General features: G+C 43.2%; 1 protein-coding gene and 1 long non-coding RNA gene across 2 annotated transcripts in view; one reads left to right on the forward strand and one right to left on the reverse strand.

Moving 5' to 3' along the window:
- Tei (irregular chiasm C-roughest protein teiresias) overlaps window positions 1-24,293 on the forward strand; it is a 516,885-nt gene that overhangs the window by 301,794 nt on the left and 190,798 nt on the right. Inside the window, exon 5 of the mRNA XM_076321760.1 lies at window positions 22,923-23,264. Within this exon, the coding sequence (XP_076177875.1) occupies window positions 22,923-23,264 (342 nt within the window). The remainder of the gene's footprint in view (window positions 1-22,922; window positions 23,265-24,293) is intronic.
- Window positions 1-24,293, reverse strand: part of LOC143152090 (uncharacterized) — a 103,935-nt gene that overhangs the window by 41,395 nt on the left and 38,247 nt on the right. The window lies entirely within an intron of this gene.

Consider the following 24,293-nt stretch of genomic DNA (forward strand, 5'->3'; position numbering starts at 1 on the left):
AACGCGGGCCAAACTAGACAACTTCGAGCGCCAAAGTTTACTCGCATTGAGTTTTGTAGTTCGAATTCGGTCTTTTCTAAAAAGAAGACACCCTGCAACTCGGATATAAATCCTATATCCACTTTATACCGGAAACACGCGCAAAGACCACCTTGGTGGAATAATCCTGTTTATTTACATACTCTCTCCGCACCAAGGCCCTGTATCACTCTAATCATTTGCCAATTGCATTGTTAAGGATTCTTCTCTCTGAGCTGTCTCTCCGGACAGACTTAATTTCCACTCTGTCCCGTTTGATCTCCTAATAATCGAACCACGTGCCTACATGTTTCGAATCCCACGATACGTACGATCTACGCGAAATTCGAGTTTCCACCCCGGATACGTGTCTAAAAGGCCGGTTTCTTTCATTTTATCGTCCCCTGTCTCGATTTCGATCGTTCCTCCCGCACGATTCCCGCTTTCTCAGCGCCTCCTTCGCGTACGTCACACCGAGGGCCGTTTTATCGGGCGCACGTGAGAGATTAGCGGATTAGCTGCTCGCGGAGGCATCGTCGATAGAAATTTACGGGACGATCGCTGTCGAATGCGGGAGGGTCCAACTCTCTCTCTCTCTCTCTTTCTCTCTCTTCTCTTTCCACGCCGCGTGAACGAGAAACTTCATTCGTGCTCCAAGCCCCGAGGGCACTCGCGCAATAACCGTGTCTCTCGCCAAGGGGGCGCCAGCGAGTCCCCTTGTTGTTTGATGCCGCGACGATGAGCTCGCGGAGGTTCTCTTTGTCTACGAGTTCTCTTCTTTTCCGCCGGAATTATTGCGCGCCGGCTCGACGACGGTGAAACGCGGATCGCGGCGGCAAAGTGCACTTTCCGCTCGATGTTATCGACAGAGGCTGATTAATCCAATCGCGGAAATACGTCAGGGGGATTTATCGGACCCCGAGACGGGATCGAGTCTCTCTTTGAAGTTTGCGCGCCAGAGCGTTTCCAGCTGCGCGATACGTTGCGCCGGCACGGAAAGTTCCGCGCAAATGGTGCGCCGCGTCCTTTGGGGATACACGATGCCTGATAAATCGCGGTACAACCGGCCCGTGGGGATAATTCTACGCGAAAAAAAATTTGAAGAGAACGAGGCGTGTACCATTGTCTCGTACGAGGTTCAAGTTCGTTGTTCTCGTTGATGGTTTATTTCTTTACGAGTACCGTTGGAAATATTCTCCGTTGGTGTAATATTGTAACGGGATGTAAATTTGTCATGTACGTACACGATTTGTCGATTTTTCTGCATTGTTAGTTACTGATGGAAATATTCCCCGTTGCTGTGACATTACAATAAAGTCTGAATGTGTCACACGCGTATACGATTTCTCGATTTTTATTCATTGTTCGTCGCACCGTGAGTCGCGTAATTCGAAAATACAGGATGGTTGGAAAATCGTGGTAGGTATTATACGATAACGAAGAGTGCGTTTAACAATCTACGTATCGAGAAACAATAATAGTGCTTCGAATGGTGCATTCACCGTTATTGAACCAACGGTTGTACGAAATGAAAGTTATTCGAAAAATTTTAAACGACGCTTTGAATTGTTCCGCCCCATATTTCGGGAAGTATTTTTCTTTCGAAAAACGGAACTGTAATAAAATTCAAAAAATTGCGCACCGTGAGTTTGTAAAAGGTACTTTTTCCGCCCCGATGCGAAGGAGGAAATGGTCAACCTTTGATAACTTTCCGATCGGTGATCTCGGATGCTCTTTGACCATTTTTTTTTTTCAAACCGTTCGACCTAAAAATTACCACGCATTCCGGATTCGAGCGATTCGACGGTTCGGAGTTTGTTGCTCGAAAACGGTCCTTGACTCCCGGATTTTTCATAACTCGTACCCCAGATATTTTTCGTTTTACGGTGACCACGTTTCCGAATTCCCGTCGAAACTTCGCGCAACACTGTGATCCTCGAGTATACTACATCAAAGACGTCGCTGTATAATCGAGCTCACTATCGTACGTACCATAGCGAGCTAGTAAGTTGAAAAATACTATACTTACCTTATAAGATTCATCTTTACCAAAATCTAAATACTGTACGGTCGGTAATTGCTCAATGACTCTACAAACACCGCTAGTTTCATCATTATCGAAATACCCTCTAAACGATTACAATCTTCAACCATAATATTTACATATTCATACACCACTACTCCATCTGTGTTTTCATCCAAAACTATCCAACTCCTTGTACCACACTCTTAGCAATATTTCCTCGCCCTCGTCGCGCCAACGAGAACACTAACGAAATTTTCCGCCCGAAAGGAAGAAAAAAAAATACATTTTCCGCAAACCTCTTCAATCCTCGACCTCCCCCGAACACAGAACAGGGGTAGATTTCTCCAAAGAGGTAGTAATTTTTCCTCACAGAAATTCCAAATCGTTCGTGTTCCACGAGTAGAGGAGAGCACTCGAAGAGCAAAAGGGGCAGGGTACCGGGATAAACTCGGACCATCGGTGGCACAGACGCTCGAGCGGTAAAGGAAAACCATTTCACGCCCGAGTTGCTCACCCCCTCCCCCCTCCCCCCTCTCCTCGTCCGGCGAGAATGGTCGATCGTTTCGCGTCTCGTTAGCATCTCATCCATCGCTCGTGTCTGGCTGCCTTACCTGCTCGGCTGTGCGCTTGTCGGGGGTTGTGCTCGACTGTCGGTCGCTGGAGGCTGAAATTTCGCCGTGTTGCGCCGCGTGCTGGGTGCCCGAGGGGGCAAAAGCGCCCCCGAAGCCGTCCCCCTACCCCCGCTACGGAATCACTAGACTCGCTGCAGGAAATACGCGACGTCTACGCGAAACGAACGTCGGTTCGCGGGAAAAGAGAAACGCCTCGAGTTTCCCGGCTGGCGGAACGGTAACGTCTCGTTCGCAACACCAACACCATCCTCACACCCCCCTTTGCCCCCCTTCGCGCAGGAGAAAACTCCACACCGCGGTCGGAGATCCGCGAACGACTGAATAAGTCATTTCGCTACGGATGCATCGATGCACGCGTCCGTAGTTTGCATTCGCGGAACGAACGATTCTACCCGCGAAGCGGGTTCGCCTGCAGCGAGAGGCGGTCGCAGGCCGAAGTTCGGCCATTGTGCGAGTTTCGGAGCGTTTCGATGAATTATGTTTCGGGTCGCGGGTCGTTTAATCAGCGCGCCGCGGAGGGAAACCGTGGGGTACACGGATACGGGCCCCATGCGGATTAAGGTATTAGATGGTTCGTGATTTTCGGTAAGAGGGGTGTGTGTAAATTGTGATCGGTGCAGTCGGTGCATCGGTGATGCACGTCTTGGAGTGTGGGAAGAGAAATCGGTGCTAAGCTTGTTTCGGTTGGAAGGTAGGTGTGATTGTAAGTAGGTATCTGAGAGGAGATAGAGAGAAGAGATTTTCGATTTGATAAAGTTTCTTTCGATGTACTGGTATTTGTTGCAGTTGGATCGGTCGATGTGGTAATAATGCACGTCTTTAGGATTATGTTGGGGGAAGAAATCGTTTCTACAGTTTATTTTGGGGAAGAGTTACGCGTGGTTTTGTATATGCCTCTCAGACGAGTTAAGATTCTTTTTGACGAATAGAATTATTTTTATGGAAGATTTAGGAGTCGTGAATGGATCTACAGATGCGTTAATATTGTACGCCTTTGAGATTATACGGAGAAAGATATTGTTACGAAAGCTTTTTTTATTTATATAATCGTGTCTAACTCTTGGATGGAAACAGCTTTCGAAACAATGTTCTGTGCATGTAGGTTTGTTGGATAAGCTAAAGGAGAATATCACATTTTTGTTTTTAAAAAGTTAATCTTTTGTTTTGCCCTTTTTCTCTTAAATTCAACATTTTAAGAAGACTGTGCTAAAAAAGCGCTTACTAAAAGTAAAGCCTCTTGTGTAACGTGCCCCAGTGTTTCTGCTGAAGCAGGTTTTTTAATCGACCTTGTCCACTCCTTCCTTTTTGCAAAATGTACGCTTTGTTCTTAACAGGCTTGCCGTATCAAAACAAGCAAATATTTTCGAAATTCCCAGCGCGGAACGGTAACGACACACGCCTAGCCTCCACGAATTCTAATTTTATTCAATTCTCGCTACTACGACTGGAAAAATTTAGCCAACTGTGCGAGTGGAAAATGAACCTGATACGGAGCTACTTATATTTTCTATGTAAATCCAACATTTCGAAATGGAACTTAAGAGAAACATCGGTAAAAGTATCTTCTTCTAACGTATAATCGACACACTAACATTAGACGTTCCACAACATCAGAAAAAATTCCCAAATACCTTCTACGACCCGAAAGATAACCTTCTCCCAAGAAGAGTTATAACAAAACTCGAGAAAAAATTGAAGTACATTATTTTTTTGTCGTACACCTACCAGTCGTACCAAACCGTTAATTAATTCATTAATAATACACACGAAAGACACCTGCCCCTAAAAACGAACCCTCGTCTTCTAACAACCATATCTTGTTTTTCCAAATCCTCGAAACTGCACATCATTCTTTCTTCTAAGATTAATTCACAGATTCCTTTACCTGTATAGCTTCTTAATTTACTTTCCTCGCGTTGAATGTATCGAACCTAACATTTTTTAAAATGTAAATAACCTTTCCTTAAAAAATAATAATATATATTTTCCTGTATCCCTCCACAATCAAAATTGTTGAAACTCCACCTGCCCTTTACGATTCGCTGTCGCAAAGAACGGAAGAACTGCAAAATAAAGAAACCGATTCGTTGCAAATCGTGCCTCACCATCAAATGGACAATCTATAATAAAACAATACTCTATCCCACCCAAGGTACAGAAGTCTCCATCTACTACCTCGATAAACGTTCGTGGCCCTTGGAACGCAAAATATGTGACAACATCAGCATCCGTGCGTTACAAAAAAACGTTATTGGATCCCTGTTACGTACGTCTCCGTAGTGTTAATATCAAAACGCGGTGGGATTTATAGTTTTCGGCGGTTTTCTCAGGCGGTACCGGCGGCGCGGGATTAGAAGATTTAAGGTCGCCCCGTCGAAAGTTCGAGTTCGTTTTCGCGCGTTAATTTGCACCGTGCCCCGCCCGGGGATAATTTAATGCTTAGTTTAAACGAACCGAGGACCTCGTTCCGCGTCTTAGACCCGGGGCAGCCGTGCGCTGGATTTTTATCGCGAGCGACGAAGTTATCCTTCGCCGATGAGGCCGACAATCTCTGCTTTATAAGAAGTAACATTTCTTTCGCGCGCCGTCCTCGGGGGACATTTGCATTTTAAAAGAATCCTCTTCGCTGGCGATGGCTCGGCTAGACCTCTTGAAAAATTTAAACCTGTCTGGATAGACGTCGAGCCAACCTATATCCCCCCCTACCACACGAACCAGCCCCGTCGCAACCGTTCGCCATAATTTGTGGTATTCGTGATAAAATATCGACGCGGGAGTATCTTCGCCGTGAGTTTTCACAGAAACGAGCCATCATCGTCGATAATTTCCCGTGGAATTTCTTGCTTATTTCCTATTTCGCGTCTCCAATGTACAACCGTCGGAAATCGAAGTGTTTTCGATCAGACGCATTCTAAAACGTAATTATAGACTTTGACTTGTCAATACTTTTATCGTCGTTGGAAAATACACGCGCTACGAACTATGCACTGTTTTGCGTAGTATAGTTCCTGTGGACTGTTTCCTGGAAATTGAATTACGTTACAGCGTTACAAGGTTCAACCGTATCGTTATAATTTAAATCACACACCCGTTACAGCATTCGTTGACCGAACACGTACCGACCCATTTTACTGGCGGCGGTCTGATTATAGGGCTACCTGTTCCACTTGCCAGACTCCTGGTTGTACACCGGCTAATCTTACTGCACGAAAGTGGGTTAAGCATTATTTTCTTTCCCGTGTGAAAATTTATTTAAATTTCTTTCTTCAAGTTTCTTCGTTCGTTTCGCTTTCGTCGATTTCTTTTTATCGTTGTTCCTGCGAACTCAATAACTTGGTGGTTTATTTTCGATTCATTGGAACCTGCGCGGTGAATCACACCGATGAAAATATTTCGATGCATTCATCGTTGATAGACGTACGGGAATACCGATCGAGGAAGGATGAAAGTGTTCGGCACACAACATCGTTTCCAAGATTTAATACTCGTGTCTCTGCGTCTCGATGAAAAATAAAACGGAGCACCCGATAACGAAACGCGTTGATATTAATTTCTACTGAAATTACGACCGGTTGATTTGTTTCCGTATTCGTACCGGACGATCTTCTCTCACCATGGAAACTTTTTCCTCGCGAGAGTACTCGGTATTACGTATACGTGAATTCTTAAAGTGCAGTCGCCCATTTGCCGGCGGAGAAGAAATACCTCGCGTTAACACCATTTCCGCGCGTATAACTTCATATTTCTGAACTGGCACTTTTCCCGCGAACGTGAACGTTATCTCGAGAGAAGCATTTAAGGAAGCCGAATAAAAGAAAAAAGAAATAAAGAAGCTTCCAATTACGTCTCGATGGTCGTTGCTCTTCCACGTCGGGTCGTGAACGTTTGTTTACCAATAAATTGCTAACTGTGCCGAACAATACATGCATGCACACGAATACGATTAATTACGTCCTCGTCCCCGCAATGTAATCAAATGTTCAAACAGAATGGGTCGGTAAATGGTCAGGCCTCGGGTCGGTAGAATAGATCGAAATATATACGGACACGTAGAAGTAGATTACACGTACGTGGTCAAACATGCGGGAAGTTTCTACTTTCCACGGTAGATGAGCAGACACCACTGAGACAAAAGAGCTTGCTATACGGCCGGATACATGGAAAGTAGAGCAGGTCAGTATTTGGGCGGTAAATAGTGTGAGTCGAAGTACGGTCAGGCAGTCGGTAAACAGAATATGTTGGTGAAGTAGTTCCGGCATTGTGCGTGGTTAAACACTGGCCATAATCAAACACTACCGAATCCGTTACAGTATGAAATAGAGCGAACACGAATTCCATTGGATATTTTGGATCGCACGAGTCATAAATCTGTTTATTATTGTTGTTTGTTCGATTCGTAGCGGAAGACCATTATTAGAACCGCGGATAGAGAAACCGTTACCGATTATTTCACCTACGAAACGCACAGGTACAGCGTCCAAACGATCGATATTTTATTTGGTCCCGGTTCGGTGTGTACATACCAGTAACCGATTACGATTCAACTCGTAACTGTTTTCGAACGTTGATAGGGTACCGAATGATATCGACATTATATAATACTTTTTGAATAAAGCTGCAAAGAAAAATATATTACACGGTTCATCGTTCTTAGAATGATACAATGATCGTAAAACTCGATTTGGAAGTATTGCAAAGGTCACGGTTAAAAAAAAAAGGAAAGTACCCCGACTAACGTGACAGTCGCGAAATCCAATTTGGAAGTTTCGCAAAGGTCGTGAAAAATTTCTTAAATAAATCTCGCGCACCGTGGTGAAAATTTACACGCCGGTAGAACGGTTTGTTTCGAGGGCGACGTAAATGGCGTATTAAAATTCATCGAGGTCCTTCGTTCCACGGTCCAGCCTCGTCTGGTATATATTAGTTTCGGGGACTATTAGCCCCGGTGAGTATTAGTCCTAGGTGGCGTGAAATTTGAAACGGCGACATATTATTCTCACCGTTGGGGGAAAGGAAAAAAAAAAAATTTACACCACCCCTCCCACCCTTCCTTCCTCGCTACCTCTCTCTCGCGACCGACTGGATTTTCTTTTGAGCATCCACTCTTTCGGTGCGCGCACCTGTTGCTCCTTTGTTGCGCACCGTGGAACGCAATGAGGTATTCTTTTCGGCGGCGGGCAGTGCAACCAAACATCGAGCATTCGCGTGCAAACATACCTTGCTCGCTCGCTCGGTTCTCGCGCAAGTACCCGTAAGCATTTCACACCGCCGCGCGGAACGCGTCAACATTTTGCGTTTAATTCATGCCTTTCATCGTTTCGCGCACTTTACGCTCCGCTTTGTAGCATTATTCGTTAACGGAAATGTCCGTTGTTGGCCCCATCGCGCCTACGACAATGGAACAATCGCCTGCTCGATACAATCGAGTTTCGAAAATTCGATACCTTCTGAACGTTCCTCGCGCGTGTTTCGTATTTTTAGCTTCCTCGATACGCGATTGTGGACTTTGGTCAGGTCCTTATGCGTATCTCGTGATCGTTAGGTTCTTACGTATGTATTTTAGCCTCACTTGGGTCCTTGTGTGTACGTTCTGACAGTGATGTAGGAGTTTGTAGATATGTATCCTTAGTTAGGTCAATATACATGTGTTATACTTCTATTTAGGGTCTTGCACATACGTTGTGCCCTTCATATAGGTGTTTATAGACACGTGCTTTTATTTATGTAGATTCTTGTACGAATTTCGTCAACCTAAAGTTTAGGCTCGTTGTACAAAAAGAATGGTACACGTAATTATGAAAAGTATTCGTTGAAGGATACTGCTACAAAATTATTTTTTGTTGTTACGCAGAGGATGTATGTAGTTTAGATTTACACACACGAATCAATGCTATAAAATAATTTTGTCCTCATGATTTCTTTAAACAACCTTTTCGATAAACTCTTCACGGGAGTTCTTTAGAGCTCGAGCGATTCTATAGTAGGTACTCCTCGAATCAAGGAGATTGTTCTTTCAATATTTGTTATAAATTTCTGTCGCGTCTCCTACGAGTGTCTTTCCAATGTTGGTATTTCCCAATCGTCGAGCGTACACTTTGGAAACATTAATCGCTTACTCGAACATTTACACCACCGTTGAAAAGTTCGAGGATACTTAACCGAGACGCTCTAAACATTCGAACTGTTGTAACTTCGTGAAAACTAACGGTGAAATAATCCTCGTGGGATCATTTCGAAGGTCAAACCCTCTACTTTCACGTACTTAAGTTAAATTCTCTGAAAAATCCTCTTACAACGGAAGATCGAAACATCGAAGAGTTCTCTCGAAGAAAAAGTTGAAAAATGTCAAACAGCTAGCAATCGTTGAAAAAATTTCAAACGACGACAATATTGTTCGTGTTCTTCGCTCGTACGATAGCCTCGACACTTGTTCAATCCATCGATAGCCTATTCACCAAATGACCAATTTTTTGAATTCTGTGAGTGGTCGAGCATCGTGACAGTTGGTTCGAAAACAACGGTTCGAGAATCACGTGAGTGGCGCGCACGTGCGTCGCTAGAAACGATTTCCTTTCCCGCGACGGAATCGGAAGATGGTAAATCGAAGACGGTGGCGAGCGTGGAAAAGAAACGGCGGGTAGATAGGCCATCGGGCAGAATAAGCAGACTTTCCATCTCGGGGCTGGAGAAGGAAAAGGTAAAGGAGCCAGCTAATCTTTCCGCACCAGATACACCCGACGACGAGGACGATGAAGCCGATCGAACGCGGTCATGCGTGCGGATTCGCGAGCTCTCCCACGGGCCGTCCTCGGGCAACGTCTCTAAATCTTGTCTATTTATTGGCCGCCCCGAGCGAGCCGGATGATTATTGGAAAAGATGTCGCCGCTCTATGAAGCCTACGAAATTCTTGACCCGATTGAGCTGTCCGATACGATATTCGATGTCGTCCTCGGTGAACCTTCACGATCAAATACCCCGGACCTTTCGATTTTCTTCTTTGGTACACGCTCGGTATCAAATTTCACGATGAAATACCACCGTTCGTATTTTCCTTTGAGTTGCACTCGTTCGAAAAAACCGCGGCAAAAAACTACTTGCTACGGTCCGCTTCATCGCGATGTCTCCCCTCGAGAGGGTTCTTCCCGAAAAAATTCTTCGATTGGACTCTCCGGAGAGGTACCATGAGATTTCCCAGGTCCCACTTATGGGTCCCCTTTGATGGTAAACGCGAAACATGTTCGCAGTTCGTGGATGGATCGGGGTATTTTTTCAGGTGAATAAATATCACTGGTACGAGTACAGAGAAAGTTGTTTATAAAATTTACTACTGTGAATGTATCGTAAAAGGGATGGAAAATGTTATTCGATTAGACTCTTCGGAAAGATAGGATAAAGTTTTCTAGTTACCATTTTTGGGTCTTCTTCGGTGGTAAACGTGAAATTTTTGCAGTCGAAATTTCATCTGTACGATTAAAGTGAATTTCGTTTAAATTGATTAACGTAAATGTTTCGTAAGGAAAGTAGTTTATGCGGTTCAGGGAAGAATGTGGAATATTTATTACCACGGAAAGTGATGAAACTTTCTACCTATTTGGACGATATTCGAGCTCGTAAAGCGGGAATGGGTCGAAGGTAAATGTACTATCTTTCGGTCCGAGAGAAGCTGGTTTTAGGGAATTTTTTCCGGCGATACGGAACGTCGAATACAAATGTTTCGTACGCACATTTAAAGAGCATACTTTGAACCGTGAATCCACTTATTTTCGTGGGAAAATATTAACGCGTATAGAAAATATAAATATCATCGTAGCACGTTACCAGAATTTCCTCATCGGACGATGGGATGGATTTATTCGATTCTGGCGATCAGAATTAAAACTAGAATTTTTTAGACACTATGCAAATGTAGCTATCGTTGCACGGCAAGCTTTTGCAAAAGAAAATGTATATTTTGCAGAGAAGACAGTTTCTGAAGTTGTCTCAAGGAGTAATGAAAACAAAAAGAATTCCGTAGATGCAACATCTCTTGGTTTTGTTTCTTTCGGAAAAGTCACCCAACAGTTTCGAAAATTCTGTTTCGAGGAAAATGCGTTAAAAATTTAACGTTTTCTTCTGCTTCTTCTCTCTCTTTCTCTTACTCGCACACACAGGTACACCAAATTCACGCCACGTGTTACCAAGTGCACTGGACTCTGCATGCATTTTCAGAGCTCGTTCGCTCTTTCCTCGCGACCGATACGTTGAGGAAGATATTCACTCGAAATCGGAAGCTCCGTTTCAAACCGGAGATGGGTAAAATTTTGTTGCGTTGCAAGCTCGTCTAGTCCGTAACGGTTCCGCTATTCGTGAAACATTTCGCCGCGAAACTGGAGTCAACCGAAGAGGCTATAAGTCGACACCGCCTAAACGACGAAACGAGACCGAGGTCTCACGGATCTGAGAAAAACCCCATGGACAGACACTCTCACCGTAGCGGAATTTTTCGACGAAATTCGCGTTTTCCTCGTTCCCTCCGCCGATGGAGTTCTACGCGTTGAGTGCCAGAACATTTCGGTGAAATATAAACTGGAAAACTTGTCGATAATTCTAAAGTTTCGAACTCCTTTATAATAAAACGAAAGGAGTCGGAAAATAAACGAACATCGAGTTGCGTTTAATGCAACGAATACACGATGGGTCGATAACGACCCGAAAAACGCATTAGTTCGAATAAACAGACATTTATTTATCGGTCGATTTCATTGAAGAGAAAAAATATATATTTCTCTATATTTGACAAGCTTTTAAAATCGAATGTTCCTTTCACCGAAGGTTACCTCATTCCTGAAAAATTCCAAGCTTCGACAAAATGTATTTATATCTCGAAAACTTTCCGGATCTATATTTACAATCTTTTTCACATCCTTGCGGAACCCACTCCGCAATTAGAATTTGTCTTTTTATTCAATTGAAGTTATTTCATCTGTTATCGAATTCTTTTCAACTGAACAAGAATTCCGTCCATTTCTGTTCAGTGCTCGGTTATTACACTTACATTTCTCTACCTGCCGATCGATGGTGGCCCCGAAACACTTTTTCTACTTATTTAATAGTTGATCGAGACCGCTGCTCGCGGTAAACAGAGCCCGTGTCTACGTCAACGTCGAATGGAGATTTCCACGCTGGTTGTGCACGATTTTCGAAATCGTAACGAATAGAACCCTCGAGTTTCCAACAGTGGGCTTCGTTCCTTCGCAAGTTCGACGCTAAAGCGGCCCATTACCGGTTCCGCGCGCATTAACTCTTCTTAATGAATGACAATGAATCTTTCGGTAACGACGACGCCACGATAGCGAGAACCGAACGACACGGCGTACAATAAACGGAACGACATTAGTTTAATACAAGGGATATTACGGGCGTTACGCTAATGAGAACGGCGCTGAGTAATCGCCGTGAGAGAGTTACAGGGACGGGGACTTTTCGCGAATCGGATCGAATAGTGTCGTTGCGAGAGGACTACTTACAGTTAATGTTCAGACAAGGGACGAAAGTTTACGTCAAGCTCCACGTAGACAGGTCGGAACAGTTAACGTTACGAAACATTCATTGATTACAGCTAGAACCGGTTATTGCAGTCTGTACTACAAGAACACTGTTCTAGAAATATAAATTTAATGCAAGAAACTTCATGCGAATCGTGTAACAAACTAGTACACTCGGAGTTAATAGCGAGTTCAATCTCCTCTGTTGGCAATTAAAGGTCGATATCGCCTCGATGTGATTTTTATTTATTTATCGACGTATAATGCAGGTAATTTCGTATTCGTCGAATATGGTGCACGAGAGTTTTCAATTTTAAAATTATAATCTTTCTTTTTAATTTATTGACGACTCTCTTTGCGACTTGTCATCGACAAGTCTTAAGTGTACCAGTATCGGCGTAGCCAGAAGAATAAGCTAGATTTCAAGGTGAAGGAGTGGGGGTAAGTGACGCGACGGGGCGGTCCTCGTTGCCTAGCAACGTGCAGCGGAGTGGGGGATACACGGATGTACATTATGATTCTGAACTGTGAACGCGACGGATGCAGAGGACCATTTTCAGGCCTCTAATCGTTTTGGGCATGCAGTACTTATCTCAGAAAATTAATACTTCTTCTGTAATAAAATTTAAAGTAAACTTCAACTAACCCTAGATTATTGAAATCTTCTCATTAGGTATTAGTTTTCGAAGATATCGTCAGTACTTATCTGTGGAACAGCTTGTACATCGTTGAAATTTAAAATAATCTTCCAAAATAATTAAATTACAATTTTGTCAGGAATCGTGACTTTCTTTAAATCTTATCGAGCAGAGATAAGTGAAGTAAAGTTCCCGTATTGAAAATTCACAGTTTCTTCTGCACAATCTCGACAGGAGAATGTTTCAAGGTGGGTGGGATCGGTGAAGCCAATCACCAGGAAAATCGTCTCGACAGGGCGATTTCCTAAATTCTGTAACGCTTCCGCCACCCTGCAGCAGGATGCATCCAGGAAAAATCCTGCAGGACACGAGGCGAGAAGGTCGCGTTGTTACCGTGTTCCAGGAAAGCTAGAGGTTCCTGTTTGGATCATGACACGTCCGAGGACAGAAAGCCCAATTACTTTCGCTTTAACCCTTTCGATGCTACGAGCGTGCATACACGTTTAATAATTGATAGGTTCGCGCACTATGGACTCGTTTTCCGAATTGGGAGCTACGAGCATTATCGAAGTGTTTACACAAAGTATAAAATATTCAGGACTGAGACGTGCCGTAAATAATAGAGTGTTCGGTGTGCACGCAACATACTCGTCAAAAGTATGCAACAACACGGGTTAAGAATCGATTGTAAAATCATTACATAGCTTTTTCATTTATCAAATACACATATCTTTCCCGATTGATTTACTTATGGAAAAAATACTTGGTGCTTTCGAAATCTTTATTCTTGTCTACAAATTTGCTAATTTAACGAGGAGCTGTTACTCTTATTACACTCTATTTATGTATGTCTAAACATTACAAAAGAACAGCAGAATCTGTTAACGGTTATTGTGTTAAAATAGTACGATTGAGAATCGAGATAGTCGATCGTTGGAATCTGTTAACAGTTATTGCGTTAAAATAGTACGATTGAGAATCGAGATGGTCGATCGTTGGAAACTTTGATGAGAATTCGAAGCGTTCGAGAGCCGAGGATTCGAAATCCTCGTAGTCGCGTTATTTTCGTTGATATTAAAATGTAGCGTGAAAAAAAATCTGGCTCAGCGTTCCTCCGTGTAAATTACTCATCGTTCAGCAGCGTTTTTTAAAAGACGGTATCGCGACGGACGTCTGGAACGAGGCACACCACCGAAGATGCCACTCTCGAGTCTCTGATAGAGGAACTCTGGAGGCACGTTAAATAATTCACAGCGAGATGCGGCAATCCCGTGGTCGGGGGAAAGGACGAGAATGTTTTTGAAAGTCGTTTAGCCGTCAGAAGACGTTTACGTCTTAACGAGCCACTTTCTTCCAGGGATCTTTTGAAACGGGCCGCGTTACTCGCGGTTAAAAGAATTTCTGAGAAGCGATGCCGTCGGACGTCCCCACTTTTCAGCTCCAATCGGATCAATTTCGGTGTTCAAGATCAGGGAAAAGCCGAAATTATCACGATACAGGTGCACCGAGACTTTAACAACATCGAACTCTCGAAATCGATATCGATATTTACCTATTTCTCGTCCATCCGATACGATAACTACCTAACCGGTGGAAATTTACCTGGAAACATTCTCTTATCGATATCAAAATTTATCTTTAAGAATTCTATGATTCTTAAAGTACGAAGTTGAAAATCGATCGAAACGCACTTGTAATTTTTCTGTAATCTACTTGTAAATAAAAATATGTATTATATACTGACAATTCTATATATTTAAAAATATACACTCGATTACTTAGATTGTGAGCATTTCCAAATTTTGGTCGATTAACTGACTGTGTCTCGTTATTATATTTTACTAAAAAGAAATGTTTGTAAAAGCTGACTACTGTTGTCTATTTTACAATGTTAAAGTGTCTCTATATTTTTCGATACTTTTAATTTCCAAGTAAATAAAAAGATAAAGGATAAATCAAAGGACAAAAGTCTGTACTGTTTAACGTAAAAGGTACAACGATCTCCTTGAAACACAACCAAGGTAGGTTAGTGTCGTGGATCAAACCAGACATCGCTTTTTCAGCCATCAGCAACTTAATCCCTTGCCGCATAATTTACTCCACAATTGATACTTCGTTCACCGCTGCTTACGTTACACATTAACCTAGGATATTGTTCTCGTTACCAACTAAACGGTTCGTTGCACCAGCCAAAGTTACTCGTGCGAGCTCAGTACCCTATTAATTCGAATTACGGCGTCTTGCTGTATACGCTCTGTCTTGTGGTAAACTGAAGTCGTACTTCGAAAGATCTTCGAACAGCTAACTTTCGTAAACGCGTTCTGTACCACAAACGAACCAAATTTCCAGAATTTCGTCGAAAAGAGACGTCGATCTCGAGAGATATCGATTATTGGACGGAATCGGTTGAGTTTTCACGGAGCTATTCAAATTTCAAATCGAAAGTTTTATTAGTTTCCGTGATATCGGTTTCTCGTAATCTGGTGAAGTGCAGTTTCGAGGGAAATGACTTTAAAAATTTCAACAACGATCGGAGCACCTCTTTCTCGTAAAACTTGTGCCTTCGAACTTCCGTAACCTCCCTAATTTTTCAAATTTCCTCCTAAAATCTTTCTCCAGCGTTGAAATCACTCTTGAATCCACCTACGATAAAAAAAGATAGGAAAATTCGAAAGGTAAATTCCATTCGATCGCGTTTCACTCGTAGGTTTCGGAAATTGGTTTTTCGGTCTCTAAGATCCTCGCAGTCATTTTTTTTTTTTGTCTTTTTCAAAACAGTCGAAAGCAATACGGAAATACGAGAATGAAAATTGATTTTTCCGATTTAGAACTTCTTCTATTCGATTCTATTCCACTCGCGTGTTATAAAAATCAATGGTTCGATCTCGAAGGTGCTCGTGCAGTCCCGTTTCCTTCTCCGATAGTCGAAAACAATAAGAAAACACAAAAAGTTCAATTCGATCGACTTAGAAACTAACTTCCATTCAATATTTCTATTTCTAAGATTCCCCTGCTCCATTATCTCTCCCCAAAACAGTCAAGAAAAATAATAAAATACCCGAAGCTCAATCTTTACAACTCGGAAGGTAACTTTCGTTCGATGTTTCGATCACCCGCGTCCTTCTGTTCTCTTCTTTTTCCATCGAAACACTCGAAACCCATAAGAGAATCGATTTTTCCGATCGGGAAGATGGTCTTCCGTTCAAGAGCGTTCCGCTCGCGCGTTATAGAAATCAATGTTTCAATCTCCGAGCTCCTCGATGGTGCGATTTCTTCCTCCGAAACGCTCGAAATCGATAAGAGAACGCGAAAAAAATCAATTTTCCCGATTCGGTGGACGACTTCCGTTCGACCGCGTTCCACAGCTCGCGCCGTTATAAAAATCAATGTTTCGATCACCTCGACGGTCCTCGCGGTCCCTTTTTTCCTTTTTTTTTTCTTTTTAAAACGGTCGAACGGGATCCTCCTGATATTCGTTGGTGAATCGATCGCCGAAGGAGCACGAGCCGGCGATATTGTGAAATTTTACGAACCATAGATAGCCAGGAATCCCTCCTTTGGGTGGACGTGGCGCCATGTGTGCGAAACGCGGGCGCGGCACGGTTCGAAATTGTTTTTAGCGTTATGTTTCTGTATTAACGCTCCCGGTGCGCTTTCTTCACGGCTTAAACGCGCAGCCTTGCACCTATTATTGGCCGGAAATTCCGTAGGGAATGGTACTTTCTCTACATACGTGGAAGAGAACTGTATGTATACGTATATATATATATATATATAGATACATATAGATACATATACGGTCGGGCGGTGGTAATAATCTCTTTGCTCGTCTCTTTTCATGATCCTTTATTTTTCTAGCGCGCCGTGGGGAGAGGTTACTCGCGCGTGTTCGAGAGAAAAACACAAGCGTATCGCGATTGTTTAAAACGGCCCCGGCGCAGCGCGAGTTTCGGTATGGCTGTTTCGCGGGGAATTAAAATCCATAAGGGTCGGTATAGGAGAGGTGCACGGGGGTACAGGAGGGGGCTGGTAATCGAAGCAACTTTTATCGACGCGAAACGAGAGGGTATAATTGTCGGAACGGCCAAGTGTTTTATAAGCGAGGAAGGATTTTCGCGAATCGAACAAACGGAAATTTCACGTGTAAGAGGTGGAAGGTTAAAAATAAAAATCAACCCACTGGAACGATGTGTGTATATATATATATATATATATATATATATATATATATATATATATATATCCAGGAGGGAACGAACGAGGCTGGACCAACGGTTTCCAAGTATAATTCGATTCCGTTGCTTGCGATTAAATCCCTTTCGACAGCGTCCCGTCTATGCGTGTTTCCAGCACGCGATACCGATGCGCGGCCATCGGTATAGATAACATGGTATTAATTCAGTGACCCAGATCGACGAGCGATGCCACCGGCCACCGGTGTAGATCGGTTCAACCACTTTATTTCCGCTTTATTACGTTAAAATCTTGCGATGCGTTCGTTTCGACTACGACGGATTGAACGCTTTTTTTTCGCATGGTTGAACTTAATGGGCAAAAACCAGACCCGTCCGCGAGGTAATTCCACTCTTTCCTGCGCGATGTTCTTCCATTTTTTTTTTCTTCTTTTTCTTCTTTTCTCCTTTTTTTTTTTTACTATTCTTCCACCCGCCGATTTTACAGCGGGGAATTTTTCTTCCGTGCTACGTGTACGTACGCGGGAACTCCATCGACTTGTCGGCGAACAAGATCCATGGAAATGGAAGGGAACTGTTAACCGTGTGCGACGCCATCTCGCGAGTGGCTCCATTTTGTCGAATTTCCGAAATGTGTGAACTTTGTTCACGCGACCCATTGCCGGGGCACTCGAACACACTTTCGTTCGCGGTGTTTCTTCTCCGATGGAGATCGAATTTTCGTTTATAGAATTACAAAGATGTGGAGAATTCTCACAACCGAAGATGAACTGTTAGATATTGTTCTGTAATTATTCCGTTCGTAAGGAAGAAAAATTGAAACTGAGGTCAATTTGTCAACGAACAAGATGAATGGAAATAGAAGGGTTAACCGTGCGCGATGCGATTACGCGAGTCGCTCCATTTGGTCGAATTTCTGAAAAGCGTGAACTTTGTGTACCGGTCACTTGCAAAATTACAAAGAACGAGAGATCGAGAATTTCCATAACCTATGGTGAATCGTTAGATATTTTCCCTAAAGTTACTCTCTCCTTGAACAAGGAAAAATTGAAACTGATATCAACTTGTAACGTTAATCGAGCTCGCGCAATAGTTTCGTACGTCATTGAGAAACTCGATCGGGAGTATTTGCGTTCGCGGACCTGGCAACGATTCCCGCGTAACGATATTTGAAATAAGTTAAAAATGAAACGCAGCCGCGCAACGTCCCTTTGAAATAAATCTCAAACATAGCAAACCCGATTGTATTTAATGTCCCAAAGCCCGGAGCCTATTCACTCGGCTAACTGCTTTTGTTTGTAATTTCTGTGATATCGTTCGATCGATTCTCGATAGTCTTTTTTCACCCCTTTTATATTTCCCGGTTCGCTTTGAAATTTCCACGATCGTTGAAAATCGAACTCTCCCTCTCTCTTTTTTTTTTTTTTACATCGGATGTCCAATGAAGCAAAGAAACCGAGCGCCCGTAAAATTGCGCGGATCGACAGATCCGGAACCGAGGCGGGCACGAGTGCTGGTTAAACGAATTAAAAACGGGGGAATTTTCTAGATTTCGTTAGAGTTGGCGCATTTGTTCCAAGGAACGTTGGAAGACCGTATGCTTCTCGCGAGGGAATATATATATATATATATTATATAGCCCACCACCGTTGCGAGAACCTTCTTTTCCTCCGAATCCTTTCCTTTCCTCGATTCGCGATCGCATTACACGGATCTGGAACCTTTCCAAGGGAGCAAGTTCGTGATTTTTAGACTGAAAATTGAGGCGAAAAGTGTATGCAAAGTGTGTCTGGATTTTTCTCAGATTCCTCGTCCGCTTTCAAATCCGACGATACGATCTGCCAGTTATAGACCAGAGCCGATCTATCCAGCCGGTTAAAACGCTCGACTAACTCCCCGTGGCTATTCATCGAGTTAATAGAAAATCGCATCCGTTACGCTGTTGCGTTTCAACGAATCTGGGAGTGGAACGATGCAGATTAAATTAGGCAACGATGAAGGGGGAGGGAAGAGTTCTCGCGAAGGTTATTTGCACTCGAGGAGGGAAAAATTCCGAAATTATGTGCAAGGTTCTGATAAATCGTGCGTAGTCATCTTCCAAATCGTTTCTTCCTGGAAGGAATCTTCTAGATCGTGCACGAGTGATGGACGAGCTTCGCGTATGGTAATCGAAACGACTTTCATTTTATATTGGACACCGGCTCTTACCATTGATTGAAATTATACCGAGAAGTGATCGTAGAACTCGGTATCGACGAGTCGGTGCAGATCTGAGACGAATCGATTGAAATATCTCGAACGAAAGACACGATTCGAGAACCGCGGGTGTGGTTAGCTGTCGAGTACACGTCGATGGTGACGATTCGGTGATCGTCGAGGTGGATAACGTCGACTTGGGGGTCAAAGGGGTCGATAATGTCAACTCGGGGGCCGTAGAAGTCGATGGTGAATACTCGACGGTCATTCGAGTTAATAGTGATGTCGGTGACGTAATAGGATTCGATGGCGACGACTCGGGAACCATACGAGTCTCCGGGGGCGTCAACAAGTAGAGCCGATCACCCATGACCGGACAAGTAGAATGGGACTGTCGGTGGTCAGACGAGTGGAGTAGGTACGTCTGTCACTGCTCGAGTAGAGTGAGTCAACTAGTTGATCGAGAAGGTGTCTAGCTTACAACATTCACGAAACAGTCATTGTTTCGAAGAAAATCGATTACCGAATACACGTTTTCGTTAGGTGACTTTCTCAGTAGCAGCTAATAGCAGTTCTTTTTTTCTTGAAGTAAAGGTGAACTTTGTTCTTTAAAGTGAGATCAGAATGAACGCTACGTTTCACGAGATTTGTAAGTAGAAGATGGATTAGAATGAACGAACGCTGAATATCACTGGATTTGTAAATTGGAATAAAAATGGAATACATTCAATTAGGCGAAATTCAAAGAGCGTAAAAAATACATAGACGAGCAACTATTTTAAAGCTTCTACAATAATAAGTGTGATTATTTGATCGTACACTTTGCATCCACGCGCGATAAACATTGATCGATCGGGAGGGTTATATTCGTGTGACATAGCGCCCCAAAAATATATAAAAACTGTCGAAAAAATATCAAAAGCGCGCGGAGACGTGTTGGGGGAATTATGAACGAGATACGTGGCGTGACTAAACCTCGACACGTATACACAATATTTTTTTGTAGTCTAATAGCTTTAAAATAATCGTAAGCTACGAATCAATCCTATTCTGAATACCATACTCGACCAAACTTCAAACAAATACTCGTTCGAAACTGTTCCAAACAATTCGATCACACTTTCCACGAGTACAACTACCCACCGGTGTATTTTTTCAATACACTCGCGTAAATTTAATTAGTCGTTCGAGGACACCCGAAACCTCGATAAAATTTCAAAGATTTCACCGCGACAAAGAACGTACACAATATTTCTTTTTTCAAACTCTCGTCGCGGAACAATTGGTCGAAAGAGTCCCCGTATCTCCGATAATTTTCAACAAGTTTGAAACTTTCCAGCTTGATTTTATCCTTTAAGCTCGAGTTACCGCGGTTAAAGTAATGGGTATCCTTTACATCGCGGTGATCCTCGAACCTACGAGGTTTCCTCAAAATCAGTATGGCAGATTTTCTATGCCAGTGGTACTGTAAAAAAAAAAATTATACTACAAACACGTTTTTCTCGTGTATCGCGCGCAAATTCGAATCGTTCGAAGATGTTCGTGTTACGCGTTTCTTCTCGTAACTTCGTCAAGTTTCGTTCCCAATCACCGATACACGACACTCGCGAAGAAATCGTTAACACGGTTGTTCCATCGTCGCGATCCATTTGGCGATTATTCAACGTTAATGCAACGATGTTATTTTAGGGTTGTATCGAAAACGCGGAACGAGCCGAGCGAAAGAGCACCGTTTCAACGAAAAGCGCGCGGCACAGGAGTTGAAAACCGCGCGAGCAGATTTACCGAGCGTAGCGGGCTCCTTTTTCAGTTTACGGAACGAAACGCAAAACTTCGACGGTCCGTTGCATACGAAGCCGCCACTATCGCGAACATTCCGATGAAATTGCGGATAGAGGACGTGAATGAGAAGCAGAGGTGGATTCTTGTTGCTCGAGTCGTTGTTTTTGTTTCTTCCGATACTTTTCAAATGAACAGACCCGTGAATAATGAACCGCTTCGGCTCCGATACATCGTATCGGAAAAATTGGAAAATATCTGATAGACCGTGTACTCGGTAAACGTACTCTTTTCGATGGAAAACGGCAACGGGTACCGGACGCTGATTTAATATTCACTGTCTTCGGACGACGAGATTCATCGGTCTCGTTTACCAATGAAATTGTCCCGACGCGTTATTTCGGACAGGAGCTTTCCAAATTATTTCAATCGGCTCTCGATCGGTGTAACGTGATTCTCTATCGGTTAAATCCGACCGTTGCGCGTCAGAGATCGCAATTTCGATGCTCCAGAAAATCTGCGCGCGTTTTCGTTTCTATAATCTATTTCGAGGACGTCTCCCGCAGCCGTTTTGGCAAGATCGAGAGCACGGAGGAATTTAATGAACGTGACCGGATCTTATCGGCGGAGAACGGAAGCCCGGAACTCCGAAAAATCTCGTCGAAACGTTTGGCACACTCTTGGATTACATAAACACGATCAGTTTGAATGGAAAACATGATTCTTATTATCGTGCTATTCTCTCTCTATTTCTCTCTGCTTTCTCGGTGGAATTTATTCCTTCCCCCTTTCTCTTTTTCTAATAGCGTATCAACGGTACGTGTCGTATCGTCCTTATGAAATATTCATCGAAACGAGTAATCGAGAGGCGAATCAACATGTTACGTCATCAATTCTCCCCGAAATTTGTATCAATTTCAGATATTGTAATTTCGGCGCCGTTCGGTTATTACGAATGCAGCTTCAATTGTCGTAGCAATTTTTCATTATTCTTGCGACGACCGGAATCAATATTACCGCGATAACGACGTTAATTTATTATCGGTGGACACACTTAAACGATTCAGCTTCACGCGAGAAATTCGAGAGAAACGTTCCGTGTTTCGAATTCAACAACAGGGAAGAAACGGTGCCGATAAATACCGGTCTTAATAATAGTTTTTCGACGAACTCGCATCGAATACTTCGTAGCGAATCCACAATTTCCCCTCTTAATTGCTTTTCCAAAAATTGACCTTCGAGGTAAATCCACCGTTTTCACGTGGTCGGTATTTCAAATATTTATATCAAATTTTTGTAAATGAAGTCGTATTCACCGGTAAATTGTTTCCGCGTGCTTTACGTTTCGCTAGTAAAAGCACGATGTTGCCTCTAGTGTGCATTCAAAGTAGAGAGTCTGATGAATTTTTTCAAATATTTCGATCGCGAAAATCCATTCACCGACCCATAGTTGCGATTCCCTGTACGCTTACTCCAAACGACAAAGTAAATAGTAAAAATTTACCCACAGAAATGATACGTATTTATCAAAAAATTTCCGCGAAATGTTTCGAATTAAATCCAAAACTTTCGTTGAATTACCATTTCGAAAATTTCCATCGAACACTCCAAGAACAAGTCACCTATTCACTTCTCTTTTTATAACGTGTATTCAAAGTAAAATTTGTACCGAAAAAATTTGCTCGTGATATAGAAGTATGAAATATTTTTACGCTGAACCGATAAAATGATTCTTTGATCTCTGACGTCTCGTGCTAGAATATTTATCGACCTGTTTTTCCTTGTCTCGAATATCAAATGGCTTTTAAGTTCAACGCGGGGACGTTTCTCGCGCGGTCTGTACACCCGACAAGATTTTTCATCGTTAGGGGGGTCACGAATCGAAGGACTCACCGGATGCTTGGATTTGTTACAGAGGCGCCCCGAGGGACGTATCTGCTGATAGATGGGCGAAGGTTGGATCCAGGAAACCAGTTCGTGCCGGTGAAGGAAGGCTCCGAGTTGACGTTGGAGTGCGCCGCTGAGGGTGGAAACCCGCCACCGGTTTTAGCATGGGGAATGACTCTGTCTCAGGCCACTTTGGACGGTCCGGAGCAACCGCCGGACAATCTGACTGTGTTGCCCTCGACGTCTGGCAGGCGCAGTGGGGCTCACCTTAAAGTACTGAGGGGACACCACAACGCCACGATCGCCTGTGTCGCGCGTCACGTCACGCTGACAATACCTATGAACGCCAGCATTCTTCTCGACGTGCAATGTAAGTAACTCACCTCCAACGAAACCGTATTTTTCGAATATTCGGACACGAACTCGTTCCGAGGGAACGAAGCAAGTTTCGTGACGCGTTCAGACGAACAAGACTTCTATTTAGGAATCTAACCGAAATATTTCATCATCCGGAGAGAAGACAAATATTATCGAGAAGATAGACTGAAATCTTTATTTGGTTTCTCTTTTCGAGAAGTAAAAAGAATTCGTCGATCGAGCTGTACGTGGAGAGACTGTCATTTTTTTTTTTTTAGGAATTTTGGGATAATCTACCTGGGAAATATTTTTAACAAAAGTTACCTTTAGGTTAGTTACACGGGTGGACGTTGAAAATTTGCGAAGAATGTTTTTTATTTCGGAGAAGAGTCAAGGTATACGTATGATCGAACGCTTTAGTTTTTCAAAGCTTCAACGTTCCGGTCCGTAGACTCGCGTCACGGTATACGTAACAACGATGTTAAAAATATCAGACCGTGATAGAACTTCCGAAAACGGACAGATTATGTTTGAGAAGGTTGCGATACGGGTTAATCAATGTCGGTTTTACAGCTGTCTTTACGTGACGAAAGTTTGAATATCACCGGTACCGTTGTAGCGTTAACTGTAACGTCCCGTTTGAAATTGTCGTCTTATAGCTTTAGAGTTATCGTCACTGTCTCGTCCGGGTCTCATCATCGTAGTCTCGTCTGAAACTATCGTATAATACGGGGCGTTCCACCGTAAGCTGTCTCGTCAGTCGCTCGTCTTGTCTGCTCTTCGACCTGTCCCCCTTTTTCCTGGAAACTCGGAACTCTCGCGACCAATGAGTCGCAGCTTGCAAGCTTTAGAACTTGCTGTCACTCGTTCGAGGCGCTGCCCGGATCTTCCGGCCTCTCCAAAGAGATCATCATCCATTCTTCGCTACGAAACTTACAGCGGTACGAAATAGTTGTCTCTCGTTTCGAGCACTTTGCACACAATGGAGAAATTAATTTCGAGACGGAAGATCGGAATTAACGGCCTGCGAAACTACGAAATC

This window comes from Ptiloglossa arizonensis, chromosome 10, assembly GCF_051014685.1.
Source record: "Ptiloglossa arizonensis isolate GNS036 chromosome 10, iyPtiAriz1_principal, whole genome shotgun sequence".
Classification (NCBI taxonomy): domain Eukaryota; kingdom Metazoa; phylum Arthropoda; class Insecta; order Hymenoptera; family Colletidae; genus Ptiloglossa; species Ptiloglossa arizonensis.